We start from the raw sequence: 17,338 nt of genomic DNA, 5'->3' as shown, positions 1-17,338 counted from the left end.
TTCCTGCTGTGTGTGAATGTAGTATGAATGTTAGACAGTTCTGATGGGCAGGTGGTACCTTGCATGGTAGCCCCTGTCATGAGTGTATGAATGGGTGTGAATGGGTGAATGATGGCATGTAGTGTTAAAGTTATTGTATTCAGGCTTCAACACGAACGTTTAAAAGTGTTTTCCAGACTGGCAACCAGGCATCAGCTTTTGGTTGTTGCTAAAACTAAAATATGTTTGCCATTTTTCATCAACTTATTATAAAGACACTAAGCAGTTACGCAGCTTACTAATGAAAGATGTGCCCTAGAAGCATGAAGCTCCAGTGCATGTCTAGCCTTGTGCTTCTGTAGGATCTGCTACCTTGAACGAGTGAACTGAATGTGTCACTTATTGAGGTGTTCTACATGCTTTGCAGAATAATCTCCCGTCCAGCTCAAAATGCAGAGATATTTTGCCTCCCGACACTTCATTCATTTCCTTTTACATTTCTTTTGTAATGTTGACATTAAGTCAAACACAAGGGCTTAGCTTTCATTTCAACTTTGGTGGGTCACATACAGAGTGGGGGATCTTTTAGTGTCAAACTCTTCATTTCCTGCATTCTGGTGAATTTATATGCTCCAAATTTATGGTGGAAAAGCCTCCATTTATGAAATAAAACACAGAATCCAGGTGCCAGGTGAACATTCTAAAGATAAAAGTAATATAATGGATACAATGCAGTGAGGCTCTCACGCATCTCTTGGAGATGAAATGTTCTCATTTAATCTTATCTCTGCTGAGTCAACACATCAAGTAGCCTCTTTAAATAGGTGTGTGGCACCTATTCAGGTCAATGGCACATGGATTAATTTCATAAAGCTCTCATCTCACGCACCTCCAGCGTTGGCTGATTCTGCTTCTGATTGTGACAGCCATGTTTGAATATCACTAATGCAAGAAATATTACAAATGTATTCAGTGTGGGATGCATGTTTTTCTGTCCCTGTTTGTCACATGTTGTCACTGATGGTAAACAGACGCCGAGGATTGATCGCCACCTTCTCAAAATGGTTGCGGATGGCAACCTGAAAAGCCTTGTGTTGAAGCTGATGTGTGTGGGCCCTGCTGGCTGAAGCATTACTTCAGACAGGACAGTGAACGCCCCGGAGCAGCAGACGAGATGATTGTTGTCTAACAAACTACACACATCATATAAAGAGCAGCGGGGTCAAACAGCAAGGCACATCTCTCTTGATGGATGAGCCTTTGGCAGTAATGATGGCTGAGGCCGCCAGACAAATTGAATTGCAGGCCAACGCAGCGGATATGTAGTGAGAGGGGAACAGAGTGAGTGTTCTCTCCTTTTATCAGATGGGTTTCAGCCATTAGGGCCGCGGTGGAGTCAGCAGCCACTGAAAGCCTCTAACTGGTCACAATAGACTGGAGACAACACACCGGAAAGCACGGTGAGTGCTGAGACACTCAGTCCATGAATCCATAGGAAGATAATCAATGATGATCAATGATCAATTAAAGGCTGAGTTCACTCAAATGGCTTCAACAGTACCGTCCCTTCTCAGAAACACTCTCTGAGTAACTGTTTAGTTTGTTTCCTGTTTTATCTTGAATCTCCCTGCCTCCTGTGTCCTGTGGTTGTTTGACTTCCTGTCCTGTTTTCCCTCCTTTGTTCTGTGATCACCTGTGTTATATTAGTCAGCCTTGCTCTGTTCCATTGTGTTTCTTCCACTCATCAGCTTTCAGGCTGAGCTTGTGTCTGCCCACCTGTGTCTTGTTGTCTAGAGTAGTTTGTGTATTCCTGTATATTCATAGTCCTGTCGTTTGTCTGCTGGTTTGTCTGCTATGTTCCCATTGGTATCGCTTGTGCATGTCTGAATTACCTGATCCTGTTTTGTGTCGTTTTGTTGGATTTTCAGTTACACATTTTTAGACTTGAGTTCTTGGTAAGTTTTGGTTTGGATATTTGTTTATTAATGTCACTGTTTATCCTCCTTCTGCTCCGCTTGTATTCCTGCATTTGGATCCATCCCTGTTGCCTTTTTGCCCCATCGTGACGGATGGTGAAGGACATGTTGCCGTTGAATTTGACCACAATATTTCTGCGAATAAAACCAAAACTAACATTTAATCATGTCATCTGTCAAATAAAAGTATCAAATATTAGCCAGTTCCAGCTTCATCCAGTTTAAAGAGTAACCTTGGTTTTTAGCCGTGCCATGAGAAGGTAGATCCATCCACCACTTTGGTCCAGACTGAAGTTTGTCAACATCTACTGGATGTATTGCAACAGAATTTGGTACGGATGTTCATGGCTCTCAGAGGATGAACCCTGGTGACTTTGATGATCCTCTGACAGTTGTTCATCCAGCACAACTGTGAAGTTGTTTGTGGCTTCGAGTGAATCGTCCCAACAAATGTTGGATGGATTGCGATGACATTTGGTACAGACATTCATGCCCCCCTCATGGTGAATTGTAAAACATTTGAACTCATGACTTTTCATCCAGCACCACCATCAGGTTGGTTGGTCACTTGCTTTTACAGCCAAACTAAATGAGAACTCAGCTTTCATATTTAGAAAGAGCTGAGATATCATACCTTGAACAAATGAGATGGATTTACCATTTAGGGAACATATTGCGTGAAAGTCCCTTTTCCCTGCTACAATGAGATCTGTGTTATCTAAAGCTGAAACAATTGATTGAATAATTGATTAAATATTACATGTAGCAATTTGATTATCAATTTGGTCCCAGCTTTTCAAATCTTTTATAGCATTATCTTTCCTCCTTTTCCCAGCACTTATGCAACAACAAAGTATTTAAAAAATGACAGGATCAGCTGTTCAAATATCTTAAGTTGTACTTCACACACCGGAAATTGCTTTTTTCTAATATAAGGGCAACCACAGCATTTACAGACACTGTACAGCAGATCTGAGGAGTTAACAGGAGTCTGTCTTTATGTTGAATTGTTTTAGAGTCAGACTGCAGTTGCAGAGGCTGTGCCCTTTTGCCTACAATTTTCCAACAGCATTTCCCATTTGTCTGAGTGACAGAAGATGCAATTGCAAACATGTTAACCTGCCATACCTGCATTTTCCACAGCGTTTTTTTCCACTTTGTAAACTAAAGTTTTTTTTCACTCATCCTGTCTGTCTGTACAAATGATCTGCTGGCTTGCTGTTGATGAAAGGTAAAGATGGGGCAGGACATGTTCTGTGGTTGAGAAGTTGTACAGTATTTCTGTGAAACCCTTAACTTGTCTGTGACAGAAGAAAGACCAAATAACCCGCAACTGTGCTTCATCAAAGAACTGCTGCTGTCCTGGTCCACTTTGAAGTACATCTCAATGCTGTGTGTGTGTGTGTGTGTGTGTGTGTGTGTGTGTGTGTGCGAGCGAGCGAGAGAGAGAGGAATTGTGTACTGATAATAACATTAACCTCAAACTGCTTCCTGAGCGTTCAAAAGGTTGTACACACGTGAGCACTGCACAAACACACGCAAACAGTCCCCAGTGCCCTTTATCCTCTTGTATGTGGTCGCCATGACAACTGTACACAGAGGCTACCGCTCATACCCCTCCCCCTTCAATTTGCCATGCCAACTCTTGAGCTCTTATCTGAATCAAGGGCGAGTAATTGCTTTTCTTGTGATCGGGGTCTGGGCCTGATAATCCATGCAGAGGAGATAGCAACTTGGAGAGAGCAAAGGATTAGGTGTGTGTGTGGGGGGGGGGGGGCTGTGGAAGGACGGATGAGGAAGTAGTGGGGTTGTCTATCTAATATTCTCTCAGTATTCTTGGTTGGGTGAAGGCAGCAACCTCCGGTTCTGAAAAGTGAAGTCAAAGCTTCATGTCTTCAAGCTGCATTCTCTCTAGTGTCCAGCGACTCCTCTGGTTGTATAGAAGTCTATGAGAAAATGACTCTACTTCTCTCTTGATTTATTACCTCAGTAAACATTGTAAACATGAGTTTATGGTCTCAATCTCTAGTTTCAAGTCTTCTTCAATACAGCATGATGTTCATTTAGTACATTATGGTCCATTTAGAGTCAAACAGACCATAAAGCAGGGGATGCTTTAGGGCGGATTTACTGTGATTGACAGGTTGCTACCAGAGCTGTATACAGCGTCTCTACGTCACTCCTCAGTCTAAATAGTCAGTCAAACCTCTTATATTTGTGGGTTTAGTTGTCATTCTGCCTCACAGAAATCTCTCACACAAAGGACAGCCATGAGATACATGATAGAAACAAACGGTTAGATGTAGACGGGTTTTCTGAATTAGAATTCAGTATCAATATCAAAGCATAAATCCATAAACACGTTAGATACGTGTGCTGTGTCACTGATTCACCACTCCTTCATAACTGGAAAGGTGCAGTTATGAAGTGCAGATCTGCACCGTGTGTGTGCAACAACCGCTGCTGAATTGCCTGATTGACTTATACAACCTACAATTTGCTAACCCTTCGTCTTGACACCAATGAGCTGTAAGGCGTCGTAAAGCACAATTCATTCAAACTCAAAACAAGCGGCGATGTATGCCGGCAATCAGGCAGTCAATGGCAGCAAAAAACAGGCAATAAAAGCTGTTTTGAGAAAATGTGAGTCACAGAGTTACAAAATATGTAAATAACGACTTGAATGTGAACAGCAGGGTGCTAGTGTAACTGCATGGCATATCCTGGTATGACCACTGTGGACTCTGAAAATCAGAAAACAGCAGCAGCTGAATGATGCATGATGATGGAGTTTCCTCTTAGTCTTCTGTTCTTTTTGTTAGAAAAGCACTAAATAAGTACAAGTCCATTTACCATTCCTCTCAGACTCTACTGTAACAAATCAAGCTCTTGAGGCAGGCGATCCCAAACTCTTGAACGGCAGTATATCTCTTTTATTGTGAAAAGCAAGAATGGAAGAAGTGGATCTGGTATGCACTCTTTGTCAAGGTTGAAAGGAGTGAAAGAGTTTTGCTGGTGTGTAAAGTTCTTTACTGGGACCCTCAGAAGAAAAGGAGCCATCATTAATGCAACTTGTGCTTCACCTGCAATGTAAAGTGAAGAAGACTTTTATGAAAGCCAAACAAATGTACTTATTTTAACCTTTTAAGCCCAAACCACAATCCTTTCCTAAACCATGTAGATGTGTTGCCTGAAGCGACTCCGATGGCACCTGACCAAGCCTCCATATGTGACAACTTGGCAGTGACAACAGGTTGGCTGTTCAGATTAATGCGTTACTTTGTTTCTTCATTCAAAATCAAAACCTCACTACAGCCCAGAAACAAAAGAATCATTAGACACCCAGTAGTCTCTGTTGAGCAAGTGATTGTATAAAGGGAGGGATGAGGTCGAACAAAAGAGAAGGGATGACGGTAGCAGCATACATGAGAGTAGGAGAGGATGAGGAGCAGCTTGGAGGAGGTGTTCATCGGGTGAGGAGGCCAGGTGCAAAGCCTTTACTGAGGGGCTGAAGGGGGGAGGGTTAGCACTAAGGACTGTGGGGTGAAAAAAGGACACAGAAAGCAAAGGCTGACTCAATGGTGCTGAAGAGAGGAACATGATGCATCATTATGCAACTAACAGAACAGCATATACTGTAGATCACTTTTAGTTCAGTGTTGATGGACAATGTTGTCCCACAGTTTGTTCTCTTACTGTGAATTCAGCAGCAGCTATGATGTTCCTCTTAGTACAGTTAAGTATGCAAGGATTACAGATACTAGAACCCAAAAGCACAACTCAGAGACAAAATACAAGTTCAGTTCTTTTACTAGAGTTCAGGCAGGGTCCAAACCGGGAGGTCAGTCAAACAGGCGAACAAATCCAATAAGGGGCAGAAATCCAAGGTGGAAAACAGGCAGACAGGGTCGGAACAGGCAGATCATGAACAATATAAAGGTACGCTGGAGAACTTGGCAATAACAAACAAGACAATGTGGCAGGGAACAAGTGCAAGTGAGGGGACCTACATAGTGAGGGCTAATGAGGGAATGGGCTGCAGGTGAGATGGGTGTGGAGGACCAGGTGAGGGGAATGAGAGGTGATCGGGTGTGAATGGTAGGATCTGAAATGACAGGAGAGTTAATTAAACCAGCAGACAGGATGAAAACAAACTAATATGAAGGGGAATTCGTGACAAAGTATGACATTGTTTAGGCTGTGTGTTAGTGTGAGTATGAGTTTGAATGCTTTATTGGACATTGTTTCAGAGCTTCTTGATGACTCTTTGCTGCTATCCCAATATGCTGCTACAGTATGTGAAGTAGTGCAGAATCAACAGTGAAAGGTCACGCACCTTTCACTGTGGACTGAGATATGTGGATCTGATTGGGTTTTGAGTTGATAAACAATTTGTTGTTTTTAGAGGATTGTTTCAACAACTGTTGAATTATGAATCTAAAAGACACAAAGTAAGTAGTTTGAGGGTATAAATGATCTGATCCTTGATGCTTTATGTGTGTGTATGTGTGTGTGTGTGTTTGTGGATTTCAACAAACCAATTAAGGGACCAGTAGTCATGACAACGTTGTTCGTCTGTCTGTTGTTTCCTGGAGCAGAAAGTCTGTGAGCCAGAGTTCCTCAGGTACCAGCTCAGCTCACTGACCCACACAGTCCGGTCCCCATCAGCACCTCCAGGCACAGCGTCCTCAAACGCTCGTCCAGCATGACAGAGACAGAGAGCAGACACCAGTAGCTCTGATGAAGGGAAGACTCCATGTTGTTAGGTGGGGTTAGGCTGGGCTTTAATAGATAATATCATCTCTTGGTTTAGCTGTTCACATGAAAAGTGACAGAAAATGAATGAAGAGAGAGAGCTTGAGTAGAAACCCTGCCTACAGAACATTAAATGTTTAGGTTTGATGATCTGACAACACGATTGTTCTAACATATAACAAAGATCATGGCTTACAATTATTACTTAGTCAGCGGTTTCTAAGGTTATGGGACCTCCGTTGTCGCGGCTACAATGCTAGACCGGTGGTGAAGGTTAGGGGACTATCGTAGTCATGATTAAAGGAAACCAGCCTTGGCTGTTGGAAATAGGAAACAGCTGCCTTGTTAAAGTCTGATGTTTTGTTGCTACCCAGTCACCCAAAACAATGTTGTATGTTTCTGCAAACCACTGGATCCGTTAAACCCTCTACCTCTCAATCAGACACATGTTTCATACCAGCCTCGTGTCACGCCTGCACAAACTCCAGAAGTTAATGTATCACATTCCGTATTCACATGTAGAATCAGCAGGCAACGGGACATGGTTGTGGTTTCCGTTTGTATTCCGACTGGTATTGACCAATCATGGTTGAGCAGGCTTTGGTTGAATGCAGGTAAATAGTCCGTGTGGAGTGCAAAAGAAGCAGAATGCATCGGCTGAACTGCTGGGATCATTTCTCTTTGTATTAGCTTAAAATGAACCGGCTACTTGTGATACAACCTTGTTGTGCACGTGGGAACTGAACTCCAAAGCCAGTCTTTTATCTCATGTTGCTAATCGGACTGTAAACAATGAGCAGCGCACAGAAAAGAAAAACAGTATCCATAGTTTGCAAAAACTGACGATGCCACCATTAGTTCCTGCCGACTGGGCTGTTTGTCCACTTCGACCTCTAGACCTCTGCAGAGTTATTTTGCTCCTGATGGACATACGTCATCATTCTTATGGCAGCTAGAACTTAAACATAAAGCATTCTCTGAATCCAGCGATGCTGTCGTTTGTTTGTCTCATTTTTTCTTTGTAAGGGTTCACTGAGAAGGAAAAGATGTGTCCAGTACTGTTCAATGAATGGCTTCCACTACCGTCTGTTGACATCTCAGCTCACATACAAACTGAGGCGTACACCGCTGTTGGCATTGGTCCCTTCTTAAAGGACAGATGTTTTCTTTCTGAAAAGACTCTGTGAGAAGCAGTGGAGCTGAGCTCAGTCAGGAGGAAAAGGCTCTGCTAGAGGGAATTCATTTGCAGATACCCAGGGACAGCAGAGTAACTGGCTCTGCTGTTTTGGAGGTTTTCAACGCACTCCCTTTTTGTTCCCCGCTGATCAAGACTCAACAGAGAGCTAAATATTTGGTGGAGGGGTTTAATGCACTTCACTGAGCTGCCCTTTCTCAGGAACTATCACAGGAACTGAAAGATGCTTCGTGCCTTTGTGTTCATAACTAAAGACATCAGGTATCATGTCAAACAGGGACGACCACATTTGGGACAGTGCAATGAGCATAGAGGAGGGTGAAGTCGCTGTTTTGTAATTTACTGATTTGCGAGTGTGACAGTTGACACACATGATATGTGAGACAGTGAGCGAGGGAGAGAAAGAGAAACACCAATGAGAAAGATATGAAGCTCTAGCGTAAGTTCAGACAGGAAGACTATACTCTTGCATGCATAAGCCTGTAGTTTATTTCTCAAACATCTGCCATCACTCCTCACACATGCTCACTCATTATTTCCTTGTTATTGTTTGGGGCTGTCAATCATGATATCAGCTGTTTAGATCAGCTGGTCTCTTCTATCCAATAGCACAAGGACACAATGACATCGTTGTCCTATCGTCATCTTGCTGCTGTCTCTTTAAATATGATCGTCTGTCTACCTTCAGTACGTTCATGCTGCTGTTACGCAACCCTCCACCTCCCCATCTCCTCCCAGTCTTCATCATCTTCATCAACTCATCATTCTATCAGCCTCATCAGCCACCACCACCACCAGTGTCTGGACTCCACGGGGGGGGGGGGGGGTCAGGGCAGACGCCTCTCCATGACAAATATCTCCCTGTAGAGTCCAAGCGCCAAAGACTCTGTCAAGACTTATCGTCCCACATCATCTGTTGGTAATAAACAATTATCTTTTCTTCATCTGACTTGTCTCTCCTGATTAAAGGACAGTTACTTTACCAGAGCTCTGTGTTCAGCACCACATGAGACAGAGGAGCAGCAATGCCTGAAGATTTGTGCATCATTTGGGAAAAACATGATAGTGGCCAAGGAAAGAAACTGTTGACATCCCATTTTGTATTAATTGTTCTCCAACTGTCTTCATCATTCTTGAACCGGAACACAACAAAGCTTGAGGATGACTCATTGTCACTCCTGCCACCTAAAAAGAGGCAAACACTGTTTGATAATACTAGTTTTGGTTTCAGTCTTCAAAGCTATGCTGCTTGTTTATAATGTGAATATGTGAAACTTTGCAGCATATAGTAAAGCATGTGTGTGATAGAAAATAACAACATGGGAGTTCACACACAAAAATGCTCTCCACAACTTTTGACGTGTTTATTCTGTGATGCATATCACGGTGTGTGTGTGTGTGTGTGTGTGCCATGCTCCTCAGTCAGTGGTAACAGCAGGGGTGGGTGTTCTGGCAAGATGTTAATGCAGAAAGTGGGAGAAAGTCAATGGCAAGGTCAGGCGGGTGAGAGGGTGAGAGAGCCTTCTGTACTTGCCTGTTCTTCTTTCTACTTCTGTGTCTGTCACTGCTACAGCTGCTGAGAATGAAGAGTCCTTGAAGATGCTTGACCTGGAGCATATCTATTGCTGCTATATTAATGCTCTGAATATCAATGCAGCTGACTAGAGCCGACTATTTGAAACATCTGAGATTAGCATTAGTATGGGAGGCCACTAATACGATGATTCAATAGGCCATCGAGCTGAGCAATGAACAAGTGTGACCTCTTTGTAAATTGTATTCTATGGTGAGGTAAAATAAGTTGAAGGTAAAAACGGATCCACAGACCAACAAGCATCAACTGTCTCCATATCTTGACCATTTAACATGGGACAATAGTGCTGCTGACAGAGCTGCCCTGACTCTGTGACAAATGCATTGCATTTCCTATAACTTCAGCACAATAATAGCCCCCCGCCGGTTCACTGTTGGATTTCTCTTAATGGAAAGCAGCAGGAGTGGGACATGTTGTCTATACAGGAGGCATCTCAGATGCATTCTTAAGTCATCTGTTGCATTACTGTGCAGAGAAACTTTACGTAGAATACGTGATGACGACATTTTTTTCTGGCGCGGGGACACTAGTGCGAGCATGAACCAGACTTTAGCCTGCTGCAGCTCCTTCTACTCAGCAGGCATGGCAGCAGAGGGAGTATTGGTCCTGCAGCCTGATCAATCTCACATGGTTATCAGATCGATTGCTGCTCTCTGTTCTGCATCACAGGCCTCTGTACACAGCGAGGCTTCTCTCGCCAGCTGGAAAGGGAAGGTATTCAAATACGGTGGCAGTAATATCCCCCAAAGGACATTCATCTCCCTGCTTCTAGGTAACACAGCCTTTTGAGAAGAAAAACCATTGTCAGAACAAGAGTTTTTTATGTAACACAATCTAAAAAACATAAAATGATTTGGAGAAACAAACCCTGGCAACCCAACTGCACCCTGTGATGAGTTGGTAGAGAAACAGGCCCATGAATGTTTAAGTTGTGCTCATCAATCAGTGATAGTGAGACAAGTGTGTGTCATTAGGTCCTCTCAGCGGTCCTCCACTAAATACCATTCTGATACGGGGCTTTCACCAACAATATGGAGCAGCCAGCCAGTGGGCTGGAGGTCAAATCTGTAAAAGTCTCAAGGTGAATGCCACTATTCCACCAGACACACTCATCTTAATTGTTGCATGTTCTCATGAGTGTGACCATGCTGTTTCTATTTAGCTATAATATAAAACCACGCCTATTCCTGACTGAACTTTTATCATTTAGAATCATTGGACCCTATCTTTTATTTTTTGAATATTTCTTGACACCCTCACAGTACCATTGATCATGACATCAGCCAGAATAAACAAGGTTCTTTTAAGGGGAATATGTTTTTAATCTCATGTTGTATTTAGCCATTGTATTAGTTTTAAATTAAACGATCTATCTAACATAAACATATGCTTATGGCTTATGTTTCCTGGTCAGTCATCAAGTTTCTTCCACCGAAGTAATCAATCTGTTCACTCAATGCAATTCTAAATAATGAATTCTTTTTAAAATGATAAAGCAGCCGGATGGAGAGCTGTTAGAGTTGAGCAGTCTTATAGGTGTTCGTGTTGCACATAGAAAAGTTGTCATTTCAGCAGTAAATGAATACAATATTTTATATCTGTCTGGTAGGTGTCAGTTAAGTAACACTTCACAGGGCTGTTGTTCCCTTCTGAATTTAATACTAAGTGCACATGCACGATGATAATTGCTCCAGAGCACTACTAGTGGTACCTCTAAAACACAAGCACCGATACATGAAGCGTGCTGCTGTGAGCTAGTGTAGAACAGAAAACAAATGAAAAGCGCTGACAATAATAATTTGCAGATACATTTTACATGTTTAGTATATAAGTATGGTTAAAAAAAAAGAAGTTTGACAATTAACTGTATGCCTAATGCTTAGTGTATTAGATAATGAATACATATTAATATAAAACATATTTAGCTCAGTGAGAATGTAAATAGCGGCGTGCTTGAATGTGAACAGCAAGGTGCTATTGTAACTGCATGGCATATCCTGGTTCAGCTGAATGATGGGTGATGATTTACTTATAAACTGCATCGGTATCTAGTTCACCTTAGTTGTTGTTGTACTAATTACTCATATACATTGTTGTGGTTGAGCTTGTGAAGTACACTGTGTCTGTATGTGTTTCTCCAGCTGGACAACCCTGATGAGCAGGCAGCACAGATCAGAAGAGAGCTGGACGGACGACTGCAAATGGCAGACCAGATAGCTCGGGTAAGGGACGAGGACGGATGGATGGACTTAACTAACTTTGAATATATGAAAGAGTACTAATTATTAAATATCAAGCACTTAACATCACTGTAATATAGACCTTTGTATGTGTTTCAGGGGGGGCAGGGGGTATTTAGGGGGAGATAGCAGGTCAACTGTAGATAGCACATAGATGTGGTATCGAAGTCTTTTCTTATTTGGAGATTTCTAAAAGAATCATATTTTTCTGCAATTGAATGGCGAGCACCTCTGTTATGGAAACGTCTCAGAAAGGCCCTTAATGTCAATATACATAGTAAAGCAGTACACTGTCTGGATGCTCTCGCTCTCTAGCTTGTGCTTGTCAAGTTTCATGAGGCTGTGATTGTCATAAAGGTTACAACAGCTCATTCATTGAAACATGGTCTCAGCATAACCAGTCAAACTCAATCTAATTATTGAGTTATTAATTATTAAGTCCAAGACTGTTTAAGGCCCCAGTATGCTAAAATATTGAAATAATAAAAGACATTTACGATTATCATGTAGTCATATGAAGCATATGATTATCATGTAGTCATGTGAAGCATATGATTATCATGTAGTCATATGAAGCATATGATTATCATGTAGTCATGTGAAGCATATGATTATCATGTAGTCATGTGAAGCATATGATTATCATGTAGTCATATGAAGCATATGATTATCATGTAGTCATATGAAGCATATGATTATCATGTAGTCATATGAAGCATATGATTATCATGTAGTCATGTGAAGGATATGATTATCATGTAGTCATGTGAAGGATATGATTATCATGTAGTCATGTGAAGCATATGATTATCATGTAGTCATGTGAAGCATATGATTATCATCCTTCATATGACTACAAGGCTACACGGTTGTTGCTTGTTGGTGATCCTTGCTCTACTGTTTAGTTCATTTAGTTCATTTAATACCATTCTAATCCATTGTATATACTGTGCATTCTTATTTTTTATTCTATTTTATCTTATTTATTATCATTCTATTTCTTCAAATTCAATATCTGCTCTGTTATCTTATTGTACTGTATATATTGTGCATTCTTTTATTTTACTCTGTAAATTGCTGCTGCTACAAACTAATCTCCCCCTGGGATGAATACAGTTGATATCTATCATCTATCTATGTACAGTGGGTCTGTGACTCGTGGGTTCCACAGAACCCATCTTCATTCAACCTCCCTCATTATTTAGCCTCCTTCTCAACAAGCTAGTACCACATGGTTGGTGCCAGTGCATGCCTTGGTTCTTCTAGTTTTAGATAATAGCAATATACTGTATATTATATAATAAATAGATTGAAAGTTCATCCTTGCTTTAAAATGGAGCCTGCAGCCTCTTAAAGACAGTAATGTCGGGCCGGATGAGGGGCGATCCCGTGGGTCTCACAGTGTGCTTGAAGTTTTAGTTCTACAGTATTCCATTTGTTTTATGATGAACTGATTCATTTGCATGTATACTCTAAACTCATGTCAAAGTATAGAGTTCACAGATTATACAGCTGGTGCTATTCTAGCAGGATATTTTGCTCACTGTCTGCCTTCCTACTTTGGTCAGCATGGTGGAAGGTTCCCCAGGTTTGCCTCCAGAGAGATGGAGGCCATGTTCATCGAGGAGCTGCGGTCCTCGGTCAACCTGCTGATGGCCAACCTGGAGAGCATGCCAGTGTCCAAGGGAGGAGAGTTCAAGCTGCAGAAGCTGAAGCGAGGTCACAACGCCTCCATCATGGACATGGGCCAGGAGGACGAGAACACGCTGTCCAAGTCTGACGTGGTGCTGTCCTTCACCCTGGAGGTCGGTGGACTTCCATTAACTTATTAACAATGTTGGTGTACTAGCAGATAGAGGACATATGTCAGGATGCGGTCTTTCTGGTTAGAAGAAAGTCAGTAAACTCCTGGTTTGATCTGTTAACTCATAGTTTGGATGAGCATTCATCCTCTGGGGAGCAGAACATTTCTGGTGTTACTCACAGTTCCCTGAAAGGAAACATTAGACGACATGACAATTATAAAGACTTGAATAGGAAGATAGTCTTTAATTATAGATCATATCTCAAAAGGTCACACCCATGAAAATGAAATGCTAGCAGTTATGGCCTACATACACTTAACTGCATGTTAGAAACATAGTGGGCCAGTACCAGCTAATGTTAGAAGTCATCGATCAATCCCATAGTTAGCCTTCTGGCTCACTAGCTAGTGGTGACTCGTGATAGCATTGCATCCTATTTCATATTGGGAAAGGAGAGTTAGTGCTTGTGGTCACAAAACCTCCACATAGCTGTAATGTCAGGTACAGCATTCATATAGTCTTCACAAACACATGTGGCGATCAGAAAACATTTCTACTATTTCTACACTGTGGTAACATAAACACCCTTAAAAACCTCATCCCACTCTGACGGCCCCACTCACTCGCGATCATATTTCGGGCATAATTTCACTTTCCATGTCAACAGAGCGGAGATTTTCACCGCAAAATGGAGGCTGCATTCCGCCGGTTAGATTGACACCTCATTTGACCCAATAGGAGCTTCTATAGCCCGGTCACAGTCTGGAACAGCCAACGAGAGTCCGCTTTGAAAGACAATGCCCGCCTCTCTTCTTTGGGTAAAGCTCAAGCCAATTGGAAACAGATCCTCAGGCTCAGGCTCCATATAGCCAATGAAATTACGAAGCCAAGGATATGCAGATTTATCAGATGGCCCCCTGGGAAAGTTTTCAAAACTGCAATTGAAACCGTGACTGAGGTACCTGAGACCGATTATCAAGAGCAAAGTCTGGTTCATGAGAACTTTCAAGAATCTGTGAAAGTTGACAATGGTTAAATATGTTATAGATAACCATACATCAACATAAATAAACTAGTTTGAATTTCAGATACGTAGTTTATCGTAGTATATGCATTTTGACGTGGTGACGTGAGCCTTCAAATGTGTTTTTATAGGGCCGCACTCTTAGTAAACCACGTGTAAAATATTAATTTTCAGTTGTATTGTTATCAAATTTTAACTTATACTAGGTGTCATGACTGTTGGCTGTCGAAGGAGAGTCTTTTCAGGCCTGTACGTCCCAGCCATAGATAGCTGCTGCCATCTGTTGGCCAAAACGAATCCAGGCGGAAATAAAATCCTTCTTTTTCAGTATTGTAAACTCCATAGCTCAATGCTAGTAGCACTTACAGTGATTCTGACTGATTGTGAAGAAACTTTAGAGTGTTACCGTTCAATAGAGACTAAAACCACACATGTACTCCCAATGGTTCAATAAGAGTTGTCAGTTTACTTTGGGTACGCAGCTGATAGGCGTTTTAGGCAAATTTTACAGGTGTGAGAAGAGGCAATGTATCGACTGTCAGGATGGTCCAGGGAAGCTGGCAGGTTTAGACATACAGAGACATGCTCCTGTTACCTGGAGTAGAGCCGCAAATAAAGCTCTTCTTCTGATTTTACTGTCATATTAATCCACCTGCAGTGCTTTTTTATCCCATGAACCCAGGATGGGTTCTCAGGACTAGCGTCTGGAGCTGCTAATGAGAGGAGACGTCCCTCAGGAATCCTACTGACTGACGGACTGTTTGAACCTCACCTTAATTGGCAGACAGGTCATGTTGTAAAGGAGACGGGGCCAGTATCGCCTTACCACCAATACCTGTTCATCCTCCACAAGGATCCATGGAGCACAACAGTCCAGCAGCACCATGATTAGTTTACTGCCTCCCTGTTGATGGTTTCTAGCACTTTTCCATCTCTTCGAGAGTATAGACTTATAACGTGAGTGAGCTGGGAGAAATCCTACCTTTTGTTCAATGAACAAGCCTGGCAGCACCTGCCCACAACTTGTGCTTCTGTCGTTGGGGGTCTGACAAGGCTCAGTAGACATTTACTAAAGACAGGCTTCAGTTTCAGGACGCTACTCTCATTCAGTATATCCACATGAACCCCACTGGACAAATGTATGGAAGCTTACTAATGCCAGAGTCTTGAGAGAGCAGACAAGCTTTCATCAATCTGCAAGATTTGAAAGTGAGCATTGGGTTGACATTCACAAATGTTGATGAACACATTGCTTTCCTGCAGATGATTGACTATGTGTGGTCAGTTTCAAATGTTTGTACTGTTACTCAGTAGCTGAGGTGGAGGCAGACACCTAGACAGAGCTTCCTCTGTTCTCAGTACGAGGCTGAGCAGCTTTGAAGATAGCAACTAAACACAACTCTTCTGCTGACTCAACTAGAAATAAATAGTTACTCTGGGCACTGATTGCACTCAACACTCGCTCGCTCTACCTACAGTTGTTATGATGACATAATGCTGAGTCATCCGTTTTCTAGTTCGAAGACCAGATGCAAACTTTTTAAACTAGGAAACCATAACTTCCCAAAGTCTGTAAATCTGAGGTAAAAAGGACAGATGCATTTATTATTTACAAAACCATCGTCTAAGTAGTTTCTCTTAAGTTCAGGAGCTCCACAATGGCAAGCATCATCAAAAGAATCATTTTATTTTGCTAAGTAATGACATATACTATCTGGTCAGTTGATCCCAAGAGTTTTCATTAAAAGCAAAAGTTATATAACATAGGATATGTAAAACTCAGAACATCTCAGCAGCCCGTCATGTACAGTATCTATTTCTAGGATGAGTGGTTCTGCTGATTCGTTGAAGATAATCCAGAGTGTACGTAAATGAAGTTGGTGATTTTTGTATCTAAATGTCCTCAAGAATCCACATAAATAAAAAACGTCAAATTAACAGGCATCATTTGAAAGGTTTGAATATCACGAGGACAATCATCATCAGGTAAAAGCAAAGTGTTAGCAGCGGCACTGAATGGATGAGTGTTAAATGGAAGGAGGGATGTGGGATGTTTAAAACATACATGTATTCACCCACCAGTTCATTTTCTCTCCTTTGTTTTGTCATGTTGTTTTTCTCATTTATTTTAGAAGGTGTTCCTCAGAAAATAGTTATGTTTTAAGTTTAAAAAAACGCAACTCCTGCCTTACGGTACCGTAACAGCACGAATAGACGCACATCAGAACCGTATGTGCACGTTAAGTAAGTCGCACTCGAACAGTAAAAAAAAGATCATATTCGTGTCTGCGTTGTTTTGTTTTGCTTGTTGTTCACATTGAAACAAACAATGAATTTAATGAATCATGAATTTTCAAAACAAAAGGACAGAGCCCCCCCTCCCACATGGTTAAATCACTTATTTTCCATCCTGTTTCAGTTGTCAACTAAATATTAGGATACACCATCTGTAGGTGGTTTGACCTGGTAAATGCTCTGCTTGGTCTCAGCAAGGTGAAGCTCCAGGCTGGCCCACCAACTCGCTCTTTGAAGGCTTATTTAGTGTTTCAGGACAGCCAACCACATCACAGGTCCATCTGCACTCTGATGGAGATGTTAGTCTGTTTGTAAAGACTGCAAATCAATCAGTGTGCTCCAGTCCCCATTGTTGTCCTCTGGATGTTTGCTGTCTTTGAGCTGAGAGGAATGTGATCAGCTGCTGGAAGAAGCTCAGAGAACTCTGTTTCAAAATACAGCCAGACGTGTCTTATTATTTCCATACAGTGACGAT

The 17,338-nt window shown here is 41.9% G+C and overlaps 1 protein-coding gene across 14 annotated transcripts in view; it reads left to right on the top strand.

The window, feature by feature from the left end:
* The window catches only part of cadpsa (Ca2+-dependent activator protein for secretion a), a 204,370-nt gene that overhangs the window by 65,423 nt on the left and 121,609 nt on the right, over window positions 1-17,338 (top strand). For all 14 annotated transcript variants that reach the window (XM_031875896.1, XM_031875895.1, XM_031875894.1 and 11 more), the window contains exons 4-5: window positions 11,641-11,721; window positions 13,308-13,544. In XM_031875896.1, coding sequence (XP_031731756.1) covers window positions 11,641-11,721; window positions 13,308-13,544 — 318 coding nt within the window. The remainder of the gene's footprint in view (window positions 1-11,640; window positions 11,722-13,307; window positions 13,545-17,338) is intronic.

The sequence above is a fragment of the Anarrhichthys ocellatus genome, unplaced genomic scaffold (assembly GCF_004355925.1).
Source record: "Anarrhichthys ocellatus isolate YVR2014 unplaced genomic scaffold, GSC_Weel_1.0 scaffold99, whole genome shotgun sequence".
In the NCBI taxonomy this organism is placed as follows: domain Eukaryota; kingdom Metazoa; phylum Chordata; class Actinopteri; order Perciformes; family Anarhichadidae; genus Anarrhichthys; species Anarrhichthys ocellatus.
The sequence above is the reverse complement of the archived record's forward strand: the minus strand, read 5'-3'. Positions and strand labels throughout refer to the sequence as shown.